Below are 12,713 nucleotides of genomic sequence, written 5' to 3'. Positions count from 1 at the left end.
CATTGTGTGTTCACTGGTAGACATTTTTAAGCTTTATTATTATTAACCATTTGTGTTGCACTGTGCAACCATAGAATGGTTTGTGTTGGAAGGAATCATTAAGATCACCTAGTTCCAACCCCCTGCTGTAGGCAGGGACACCTCCCTCTACGCTCACAGCCCCATCCAGCCTGGCCTCAAATACTTCCAAGGAGGGGGCATCTACAACCTTGTTGGGCAACCTGTTCCAGTTGCCCACACCCTCACAGTAAAGAATTTCTTCCTAATATCTAGACTAGATCTACCTTCTTCCAGTTTGAAGCAGTTTCCCCTTGTCCTGCCACTCCTGGTTCTTATAAAAAGTCCCTTCCCCGCTTTCCTGTAGGCCCCTTCAGGTACTGGAAGGCTGCTAGAAGGTCCCCCTGAGCCTTCCGTTTTCCAAGCTGAAGAGCCCCAGCTCTCTCAGCCTGTCCTTGTAGGGAAAGTGCTCCAGATTTCTGATCATCTTCATGGCCCCCCTCTGGACCCAATGCAGCATATCCATGTCCTTCTTGTGTTGGGGGTCCCAGAACTGGATGCAGTACTCTAGGTGGGATCTCACAAGACCATTTTAGGTGGGCAGAAAAGCAGAGTAGGGGGGCGACAATGAATACCATGAATGCATAAAGTGATGTTTTTGTGCTATAGTCCCTGTACTTAATTGTTATGTTTTTTTATTTTTAAAGTTAGTTTTAAAGTACATCATGATATATATCTATTTCAGTAACATAATCGCTTTACTTTGTTGTTAATGATGAAACAGGCTGTGTTTCCTTCAAGAATCGTGCATTGAGATTTAAATGCTCTTGTGGTCAGACCTTGGATGGACATGGAGAGCTGTTTTATAACTCAGAAAATGCTATCAAAAGATGGAGGTGATAATAGGCAATTTATTTTCTGTATTAATTATTATCAGTTACTGCTAATGAATAGAACAGGAGGAACAGAATCTTCTGAGAGAGTAAGCCTTCAAAAGTGAAATACTAGACGGGAGGGAAAGATGGTGGAAAAACAATTAAGGAAACCACAACAAAGAGATCCTTTGACATTGTAATATCTGTGAAATAGCAATAAACAAGAAAACATTCCAGTGAACTTTACTTCGTTTTCTTTCTTCTCTTTTGAAGAACTTTGAGAACTCATGTTGACTTTAAATGATCTGAAATCAGTCCAACCATTTCCTTCAGCAAAGTGAAGGTGGCTGATAACTGCGGATGACTACTGCTACTTTAAAGAGGGGAATGGAGCTTTTCAGATTGCTTTGTGAATTATGAAGGTTCCAGGCTTTTCCTGTATGGAAATCTGATCAGAAAGTTGCATTCAAAGCTGTTCCTACAGTAAGATTTGTGCATAATCTTTTATTAATCCATATTTCAGTTTAATTCTGGCTTGTAGCAAGTTACTTCCTCAGGGAACACAGGATTCTTCATAGGAGAATATGAGGAGCCATGGTCCCTGAGGAATCACATTGTGAAAACAGGCTTGACTTTGTAAACGCTAATATAGGTCTGTTATTCCCCTTCCACGTCTATCACAGCACATTTTAAATGGTGGCTGATCTTTTATGCAAATAGCATCTTATTAGGCGCTGCGGCTGTATGTGCTAATGTCTCCGTGGGTTTCTCAGGAGTTTGCTATCCAGTCATCAAAGACGTGGCAGTGAAGAATGCTGGCTGCATGGCTTTGAAGAGATCTGCAGCGTTTGCAGGTTCTGGGTGCTGGGATCTGCAGCACTGAGTCTCACACGGCCTGAGACTCTGCAAAGTAGGCCTGCCTTGTTCCAAATAATGGGAATTATTGCTTTTTGTCTGCAGTTTCTTCTTGTGCTTTGTTGGCATTGCAAGGACTGCAAACATCTTTCACAGATGACATTTTGTTACAAAACATTGTTAGGCTATTGAAATTGAAAGAGGAAAGTCAAAAACAGTTTCTTGCAGTGGCATAAAATAAGCCAAGAGCTAGTTTTGCGGTGTAAAACATATCTGTTATCTCCTCAACTAGCTGCAAGTTGGAATGTTACCTTGATTTTCCACTCCTGTTATTATGATGGGAACCTTATGTGAGAATATCAGACAAGAAAGTAGCTGGGAAACATAATAAAGGAGGAAAAATGCCAATTGGTTACAGCTGACTGCTTGTACATTTTAGATTAAATGGGAATATTCTCTGAATCAAACCACAGTGATGTGTGGAAATGCTAGAAGGCTGTAATTGAGTTTTTGGTTCTGGTTTAAAAAAATTATAGTGTTCTTCTATACCTTTTTATTACTCCTGCATGCCTTTGAAATGATTACTGATGGTCCTGTGTCTTACCCCTTAAATTAAGGAGCGTTCAATCTCTTTTGCTTCAGTTTTGTCATTTGGCATTGTATGTTAATAAACAGGTTAAAATAAATAGGTATGTGCTAATAAAACAGGTAAACAAAAAAAAGAAGTGTTGTGGTTTTAAAAGCACATATCACTGGTGTTATCCTCTACTTTGATCCTCCTCTGAGAGTATGAATGGAATACCTGGGGCTGCTGGAGTCTGTGGCACCTCGCAGTCCACTCAGTAGAGACTCATTCCTGCATTTCTGTGTGAGGTTTGGCATTGCAGGGCCTTCAGCTGCCATGCTTCCCAGGGCCTGGGGAACCTCCTCTGGTTGTACATCCTTCTCTAGCTGGTTCTGCCTACTGTGAAACCACTGTGTATGCCTCAGGGCCATATGTGCACAATCTCAGTCAGTTTGTGGCTATGCAAGGTCATTTGACCAAAGCTTGCTCGTGGTGCTGCCCTTAAGCAGCTTGATTGTGCAGTCCCTTCTGCAGTCATAGTGCCAGGCATCTGTGCTGTGAGATGCAAGAAGTCCTTTCACTTGTGGTTGTTCCTGAAGTACTTTGAGGGTGGCTTAAAGTGTCAGTGCTTTTGCAGAGTGGCATAAAATGGGCACAGACCCAGTTTTGACCTCCAGTCTTCACTTGCTTTCTTGAGGCCATGGCAAGAATGTGGGAGAGTGAGGGGGTATTGCTGTGCTTCAGGTATCTGCTCTGATCTTGTGTTCAAGGTGGCCTGGGGGAAACCTGATAGGTTTCTTGAGTAGGTGCACCTGGCCTGGGGGTACACGCACTGCCTGGTCCTGCCTCAGGCTCCTGGCCAGCTGTTGCTGTGTTTACCATCAACAGGAGAAGTTCACAGTACTGCTTTCACTCTGTGATTTACTGAAGAAAAAAAAAAGTGAATGAAATTCAGTGGTATTGAATGGTGAATTACAGTACTGTCTGTTTAAATCTTTTTTTTTTTTTTTTTAATTTAAAGCAACAGGCGTTCTGTAATGCTAATAGTTCATGCCATGAGGGAAAGGTATGTTTAGAATTTATCTAATAGCATTTACAATGGTCATGATAAAATCCAGAATCTCATTGTACTCTGAGTAGGCTTCTGTCTTTGTGTGCAATTTAGGAAATGTTTTTTGCCACAGTTTTTCTTTTCTGATGTTAGAAGTCATTGATTTCCTTAATGAGTCACTTAGGAGTAATGTCTTTTTTTTCTTTTCTTTTTTTTCTTTCTGGTACTGACAGTGATTTTTGAATTGAAAACAATGGGTAAGAAAGATGCCTCTACAGCAAGAACTCCTGTTGACCAATACAGGAAACAAATAGGTAAGATATCTGAAGAAAAGTTTGTGTGCTTGTGATCTGTGTTGTGCTGTTGGACTAAGTTGGTTTAACAAAGTGTATTATTTCTTCTCAAAGGCTGTGTGTTGTTTGCAAGTGATACAAGTAATGCATGCTCCAGGAAAACAATTTTTATATGCTGTTGATGAGTCCATTCTGCAAAACCTTTAATGCAGACATTGTTTTGTGTATGTATGTATGTATTTATTTATTTAAAGTCCTCATTCTGTGTTCAGAACTGGTAGTGAGATGCTGCAGTTGGGTAGCAGTGTGGTATTTCTAACTATTGGAATTTTCAGTATTTTTCTGTTTGTCTCCAGTTTTAAATACTGATGTTTCTAAAAAGGAATATTGTTGATTCTCATAACAATTTTTGATATACTGAATGAAGGTAGAGATTTTACATTTACTTTCACGTTACTAGATTGCTTTAACATTTTTGAAATTTCGTTTCCCAATTCTTTTCTTGCTATTTACCCATTGTAAATGTAGGTACCTTGAGTGGAAGTATGCAAACACACACAGACATATTCACAGGGATGCACCCACAGCAGACACAAATCCTTCTTTCATAGTTCAAATACATAGGTAAATAACTTATTTTTAGAATCTGTATACACCTGTCACTCCAGGTGTAAAATAATATTATAAAGCACATACAGTATTTTAAAATGAATACCTTAACCTCTACTCAATTATTTAAGTAAATGATTTTGTTTTACAGTTGCTAAGCAGCCACATCTGTGTTTAAATATGCAGAAAAACTGTAATTGTCTGGGAAGAAAAGGCTGTTTATAACATACAGTCTCATGGTGAAGGAGCTAAGATTATGTGAGCAGTCATAATTTTATTGTGCTTTAATGTTTTCAGTGCTACTTTACTATTTTTGATATAATTGTTTTAATGGACTTGTATTTCCTAATGTTGGGCAATTAGTGTGTCAGACTTCCTCAGTGATTGAGTCTCTGAGATAGTTAAAGGTGTGGTTGAAAATCTCCAACTACCATTACAGATGGGCAGCAAATATACTGGAAAACGTGTGTGCAATTTAGTCTTGGTGTAGAGAATCTGATGAGGAGAAGGTGGCACTGCAGATATTTCATCAGGATGGGCTAGGCAAGTGGAAGCTCCTTCATGTGAGGGCCATGCTTTACATGAAATTGGGAGTTCAGAGAGAGCCCTATAGTGTCGACTTTCTGACATTTTCTCAGCTTCTCATTTTGGTCTGTGCTTTCCTAGCTACCTCCTTGAGGGCTGCTTTTCTTCCCTTTGCGAACTCTTCCAAGTGACTGCTGTTGGAGTCATGTTTTTTGAAGTCCTCTGCAGGGCAGAAGATACCAGTGATTTTGAGAGGGCTGCTCAGCAGGGGAGGATTGTGGTGTGTGAGGTTTCTCTCATCTCAGCAGGAAATTTTTCTGCAGGGACCCCTGTGACCATGCTGGGCCACTGAAGGACCAGAGGGAGGGTAAAGCTGCTGCGGTATATGAGACTCACAAAACTCACATTTCAGAGCTTGAGCTATTTCTTGCGTATTAACAGCACTTGGCACTGTGGTTGCATGTCTCGCACCTGTGTGCCAGGACTGATCTGTGGTGTCTTAACTTGGGGAGATGACACTGCTGTAGCAACGAGGCAAGAGAGTATAAATCAGGGCCCAGTGCTCAGAGGGATGCTGTTATGTAGCTGGCTTTTGTTTCAGACGAGGCTTGTACAGCATGTTGTCTGAACAATTTGGCACCTTCCTTGTTATATGATGCAGCACCATGATCTATTGGGTACTTCAAAGTGCAATGTCCAAGGGGTCTCATAACAAGCTCATTTTCCTTAGAGGTGACGCATTGCTTTTAGCTTGGCAAAAGCAAGCATTAAAAATTATTATAGGGAAGAATCTCACACTGGCAGGCAAATAAACTGTATAACCTATGAGGTGTTTTTCTGTCTCCAGTTTCTGCGTTTGTATTATTCCTTAGAGGACGGAGAGCAAGAACTAAAATAGGCTATGCATTGCCTCTTGCTTTGACAATTGTTTCAGCTCCTATTCTGACTTTCACTGATACACTGTAGAGTTTGTCAATGGAAATTAGTTTTCTACTCTTTCTGCTGAATTTAATGAATGTAACAGAGAGGAGCTGAGAATTTATGGGTATGTTTTTATACTTTAGTGTTGCAAAGGTGTTTGAGTTTTACATATAGGTAGTTTGGGCAAGTTTTAGACCTAGAAACCAAGTTTAGTGGAGCTATTTCTCTATTCTCGCTATGCTCCCACATGTTCTACTAAAGTAAATACAAATATAATACAGTAAACAGCTTTTCTTGTCATAGTGAATATGGAAGAATTCTTTCTTTTCCTTTTTTTTACCATTACTTCTTAATATATATATATTTTTAATTTAGTTCTGTGCAAGTGGTGATAATTAATCTGTTTGTCACAGTATCACAGAATAATTGAGGTTTACAGGGCCCTCTGGCTCCATCTGACCCAACCCCTGCTTCATCAGGGACACCCAGAGCAGGGGCCATAGGACCATGTCCAGATGGCTTCTGATCATCTCCAGGAATCAGGGATTCTTTTCAAGCAATCTCTTCCTGTGTTTAACCACTTTCAAGAGTTTTTTTCCTGTGTTTAAATTGAATTTTCTGCGCTTCTTGTCCTGGCACTGGGCACCACTGAGCAGAACCTGTCTCCATGTTCTCAGCGCTCCCCTTGAAGTATTTACAGATATTTATGAGATCTTCTCCAGAGCCTCTTTTTCTCCAGGCTGAACAGTACCAACTCTGTCTTTCCTCATAGGAGGGGTGCTCCAGTCAATTTTAATTGCTCTCGATCTACCTCTTCATTATCTGATGTCACTAACATACTTATTATAAAATCATACAAGAAGAATTTTAATTTTCTTTTAAAATTCAGTCTTCAAATACATTCTGACAAATCTAGATCCCTTTGCAAGGATGTGTTAGTGTGAGGGTGCTCAGTGGAAGACCCTCCAGTGTACAGAATGCTGTCACTCTCCAGGACTGTGTAGCTTCTGGGAGGGTCATCCTTTTTGATAGGAGAAGAAACAGAAGAATTACGTGTTTTGGAGAAGAGTATTTGCTTGCCCTTTCCTGGATAGATTACAATCTAGAAACAGCATTGTAGTTTAACTTGGCAAGCAGCTCAGCACTGTACAGCTGTTTGCTCACTCCTGAGTGGCATGAAGGAGAGAACTGGGAACGAAATAGAACTCTTGGTTTGAGGTAAAAACTATTTACTAAGAGAGAAGAGGAAAATGGAGACAAAAAATGTGATTATAAATATATATGTATATCCCCAATGCAATTACTTGCTGACTGACACCCAGCTAACAATACAACTACCTGCTGACTGATGCCCCACTACCAACACAGCATCTCACTGCCCACCAACTGATGCCCAGCAATCCTCGCGCATAGGCCAGGCTCTGGCCAGCTGCCCACTGTGTTATAGCCCTCTGCATTATGTCACATGTATGGAATAACCCCTTGGCCAATCCAGGCCACCTGTCCTGGCTCTGCCCCAACGCCTGCTGCTGTGTCATGAAAGCAGCAACTCCTCCCTGCCCAGTGGCCCAGCTTGACTCTGGGTGCACCCCCATCACTCAGCAAAAAACAGAACAGTGGTGTGCTATTAACACTGTCTCAGCTGAAAATAGGACAAAAAATGAGCAAAGGGTAGCTGTGTGGTGCCCATCTTTAAAATCTTGATTTATCAAGCCCGCTTACAGTTCTAAACCCACATATTAGTGTTGCCATCCTCCCTTTCCAAGTGTTCAGTATGTATGGATTCTTGGAAATATTGTGATAGCTGCTGGCCACACAACTAGTTTTTGCTGACTAATGATGTCATGTTAATTTTAGCTCACAATTTACTGTTTCCTAACCTTGCTGAATGGATGGTAGCCAGATTGAAACATTCTTAATACCTTCTTTTTGGATGGAAAATGCAGTCTTGAAGGAACAGCATGTAAAAAATTCATGTCAACTTCAACACAATTTTTAATTAGATTTTTAGTAAAGTAATTTGAACTAAAAACAGGTTTTTAATTTCATTTTGTTCCAAGCTTTCTGTTTTGTTCTGAGTTTCCATACGGCATGCCACATGCTTGCCCTATGCCACAGTTTAAGTTCATGTTGATCTCCTCAGTTCTCTCTGTCTCTTTCATGAGTGCAGGATTGCTTGTGTTTTCTTTCCTGATGCACCTTCAGCAGTTGCTTTTTGCTTTCTGAGGATTCCGTCAGAATAAAGGCTAATATAGCTTGTCTTCATCAACTGGCTTCCAGCCACCTCTCCCTCCACCAGCCAAAATTTGACTGTAATGCCTCTTGTTCAGCAAGAGCTCCTGTGGCCAACAGTGCAGGGAGAAGAGGATTTTTTTTTCTATCAGACCAAACTGGCGCTGGCTGCTTGAAGACTGTCCCTAAGTGGGGCAGAGGATGGCAGCATCCTTTTCCAACTGGCTTGGACTGTGCCTGGAGAAAATAGGGAGGAGGAAGAGGAACACCACCGTGGGAGTGACTGTGTGCTCAGTCTCCTTTGACAGTCCAGGCTCTAGGGGTGTCACGAGGAAAAATCATTTTAATGCTCTTTTTTCATCCATCTCTGCCATATTCAAACATATACCTGAGCACGCAGGTATATATTCCTGTGATGTAGCAGCAAACAGTGCATAACATGTATTTATCCCTGCTGCTGTTTGTGCTGCTGTGCTTAATTTGATGGGATTGGAGGGGAGTTGTGAAGAAGCACGCATCTTTCGGCATCTATGTAGCTTAGCTTCACAAATGCTGTGAAAATAGCAACAGGTTTTGCACCATATTTGCTTTGTTTACTGTTATGTGTGCTTTAAGTTCCCAGAACAATTCCACATGTATATTTTCTCTCTCTCTTCATCTGGTGTGTCAGTTGCTCGGCATAGGAACCGCAGGATTTGTGGGTAGTGTTCATGACTCGTGTGATTGCGGGATCCTAAGCAGGCATACTGAGAGGATTATAGTATAACTAAAACCTGGTCTACAAATCAGGAATAGACATACTTTTGGCTCACAGTACTATTGTGTTGCTGTAACATAATTTTTCATAAGGAGATGTTGTTTGCCAATCATTCAACTTCCAATTTGTAGACTGAGAGGTCTGCTTATTGTCTATTCTGTATCCACGGACTTGCTGTCTTGATCCTGCACGGCTGTAACACATGTAGGCACAGAGCTCTGGGGTAAGCCAAGCCCTGCATGGCCCCTGGGAAAGAGTGAAATTTATGAATGAAAATAGATTAACTTTTTGCCTTGGAAAGCACAAGGTGCTAGACCAAGCAGGGTGGCTTGGTTGTGATGGTGCTGTGTTGTTTAACACGCACAGAACCATGCAGTGATGAAGGGAAAAGGGTGGGAGATCAAGAGACTCTGGTGTGGAGAGAGACTGTCAACCTCCACGGCTACAGCTTAGTGGGTGAAGTGGCCCCTTTTCTAAAATCCTGAGTATGGGGAACTGGGGATATGTCCAGAAGAAACGCACCTTCTTCAAGTGTTGAGGGTTACGTTCTTGATAGGATGGAGAAGAGCCACGTGAATTCCTGAGGTGAGACCAGGCTCCTGCACAGAATGCAGAGAGGGTGGTCTCAGCCTCCCTGGGAATTCCCCCAGGAATGATTTGTGGTAACATGGTTGTACTGATGACATGAAGGAGCAGATTATAGAGAGATAGATAAGCAAAATGGGAGTAGCAGCAGCATGGACACCTCTGAGTTTCCCACCTCAAGGCACCACTCAGACCTAAGCATGGACCTGTTACCTCCCTGTCTGCAGAGGGAAGTCCTTCTCAGGTTGCCATATCCAGCTGCCCTACTGTTAAAAGGAATCCTCTCCCTTTACCCTTTACCACGTCACCTTTGTTGTTCTCCATTATTGTTCACTTTCTATATTTTTAATAGTGTTAGTGTTCCCCTGCCTTCCTTACTATGACTTGTGCCATACGTTCTCAAATCTAATTGCCTTCCTTCTCAACTCAAAAAGAACAAACGTTTATGTTTTGATATTTTCTTCTGAAATACGCTACATATTTTGAAGTGTAAATTTTTGTGTTTTTTTGTTTTGTTTTGGATCAGGAGATGTTTGTTACCAGCATAAAAATTTTAGATTTCACTTCTGAAACAACAGCAGCAGCAGCAAAAAAAATGAAATGTTTGGATTGAATTTGTGCTGAAAATTTTAAAATTGCACTGTTTGTCACAAAACAGTAATTCCTGTCTCTTTTGTCTGCTAGGAGAAGGCACAGGATTGGAAGGCAGCATTTTGATAATTGAGAATGCTCTTGCTTTTGACAGGCAAATATGTGGCAGGGCTGTTGTCAATGAAATGAAAATTCTACAACGTGCATTTTTAAATAGTGTTTTTTTTCTCCATATTTGCTATCAGTCAACTATTTACTAGGGGAAAGACAGGGAAATAAGTGCATGCTATTTTGACTGATTTTAAGGAGGAGACCTCTTCTAGAGTTTATTTAGGATGGAGAAACCGCCTAAAAATTGGTAGTTTCCATCTTTTTTTCTTGAATATGGAATATTACATTTAGTCTTTCAAATTTTTCTGATAAAGGCATACTAGTAAACATAGAATTAAGAGAAGAAGGAAAAAACCCTATCTTTTTACTGTTATGCAGGACTACAGAAAGTTTTTTATTCTTTTCATATGCTGAGTTTCTTACCTTATGGTGATATGCTCTGGATAGCATGTGTAGTGTTTGGTTGGGGAGGGGGGTGCTACAGAAAATTAAATTCTATGTCATGAAAACTAAGCCAGATCTTTTGGTCAGTGATGGCATCTTTCATTTCAGTTTTGTGCCAGTGGCGTCACTTCTTGGAAACTAAAAAGCAGCTCAGGGAAACACTGATATGAAGTGAAACTTAGGCTGGCTGTACTAATGTAATCTGCATTTTGTGTCGATTGGGATGTTTTTAAACATGTTCTGTGAAGGCTGATGATGGATTTTATGCACATATGGTATGCAATCATTTATTTTTTAAAGTCCAAAGCAGTAAAACTATATTTTATTGCCTTGGCTGAGAGTATAGAAGGTGATTGTAAATCCGGATACGTAATTGTGGTTGTTTGGATATTACTGAGCAGGGACTGGAGGGGAGATGGCAACACAATGTGTGCTGTGGAGTGTGCTGCGAAGGTGGAAGATAGAAACATAGAATCATAGAATGGTTTGGATTGGAAGGGACTGTAAAGGAAAATCTAGTTCTATCCCCTTCCTACCGTGGGAAGAAATACCACCCTCTAGACCATGTTGCTTTAACCTTCATCCAATCTGGCCTCCTGCACCTCCAGGGATGGGGTATCCACAACTTCTCTGGACAACCTGTGCCAATGCCTCATCACTTTCTGAATGAAAGATTTCTTCCTTATATCTAATCTAAACCTGCCCTCTTTTATTTTACAACTATTATTTATTGCCCTTTCGCTTTAGATACTGAAAGGCCGCAATGAGGTCTCCCCAGGGCAATTTTTTCTTCAGGCTGAACAACTCCAACTCTCTCAGCCTGTCTTCAGAGGAGAATCCAACTCACTTGGCTCCTATCCCATCTCCACAATAAATCCCTGTTGTTTCTTTAAACTTGTTTGATTATACTACTTCTAGTATACATTTATACTACAGTTCCTTCAATTTATAAGATGAAGGCTCCTAGTCTGCGCTTATTTTGAGCTCATGAACCATATCACCATTTCACTCTGTGGAGTTGCTACGATTTTTTTTTTTTTTTGTAGGTGCAAATGAGAGTGAAATTTGACACACTGTTTCCTACTGATGAGCTGCATTTCAGTTCAGTGTTATTTCAAGCACTTGCAGTTCCTTAAGATATCCAGTGTCTACAGGAATCTTGCAGTGGTGCATATTTGTGTTTGTACTCACTCTGAGCTGCTTCATCCATACTTCAGGGAATTCATTTTTGCAGTCAAAAACCATCCTAAAACAACCTCTTTGCATCTTCCCAAAAATAATAAAAAAAAAAAGTTCTGCAGACACATAATTGCATATATATTAAATTCAAAAGCAGAGTAGTTTAACAGTTTTAGGAATTCCTGTTCCAGTCTTGGAAAATCTTAGCTCATATTCATGAAGGTTAGACTTCAAAGTACTCATCTGTGAATGTGAATCTGTAAATCTAACTGAGACGCACATTTTAAAAAAAGGTTTCAGACATCATTTTTCGATGTGTACAGCATTATGTATGCATTCTCTACGTTTGGTGCATGTGCTTAAATTTCCAAGTAATAATATGTCAATATAAATGCAAGGTGAGTTGAGCAATGAACTGCAAGCCCGATTTCCTCTTATTTCGTCTTGAGGCAGCAGTGCAGAAGATGTAAGAATGAAATGGTCAGTGCATGCTCTTGCACAGATGTTCTTCCTAGATGTTTAAGGTGTACATAATGCATAGTAGTTGTAACTGCATGTCTTCAGTTACAACACCACAAGTTGTGCTCTTTTATTTAGTGCAGATAGATTTTGCCCAGCCACTGTTCCAGAATGGAAGGTCCATTAAATCTCTGCTGCTTTGTCTGAACTAGCAGAAATGAAGACTGCAAGGGCACTGGTGAACTTTACAGGGGGCACTGGAGGGAGAAGACATACATAAAATCCCCTTGGTTCAATTCTGTTCTTTTCAAGAGGTTGTCTGGAGGGGCTGTTGTACTTCAGGATGTCAGCGTGTGCTCTCTGTACTTCAACAGGTATCACAGCTATTTATGACCATAAAAAAATGTGGTAGATGTCTGTGTTCTGAGTAGGCATGACCACAGAACTGTCATCTGGCTTCTACGGGATGAATTTGTAATGATTTTTTACATATTGGTGACGTTTGTCAAGTGGTCCATTAATTGTATGTTGACAGGGATTTGTGTAGCTTATTTGTATTAAAATTTTATTTCAGTGGGAGTTTTTGCTTCTATATTATGCCTTATATTGAAAGAAAGAAATTGGGAACTAGCTTTATTTCAGTTTTTAAGGTCTTGAACTATTT

At 40.5% G+C, this 12,713-nt stretch overlaps 1 protein-coding gene across 1 annotated transcript in view; it reads left to right on the top strand.

The window, feature by feature from the left end:
- The first annotated feature begins 748 nt into the window (after window positions 1-748).
- Window positions 749-12,713, top strand: part of TRIQK (triple QxxK/R motif containing) — a 49,312-nt gene continuing 37,347 nt past the window's right edge. Inside the window, exons 1-2 of the mRNA XM_042869576.1 lie at window positions 749-1,355; window positions 3,577-3,657. Coding sequence (XP_042725510.1) covers window position 1,355; window positions 3,577-3,657 — 82 coding nt within the window. The 5' untranslated portion in view covers window positions 749-1,354. The remainder of the gene's footprint in view (window positions 1,356-3,576; window positions 3,658-12,713) is intronic.

Source organism: Lagopus leucura, unplaced genomic scaffold (assembly GCF_019238085.1).
Source record: "Lagopus leucura isolate 7727_CA_CO unplaced genomic scaffold, USGS_WTPT01 Super-Scaffold_100002, whole genome shotgun sequence".
Lineage (NCBI taxonomy): Eukaryota > Metazoa > Chordata > Aves > Galliformes > Phasianidae > Lagopus > Lagopus leucura.
The sequence above is the reverse complement of the archived record's forward strand: the minus strand, read 5'-3'. Positions and strand labels throughout refer to the sequence as shown.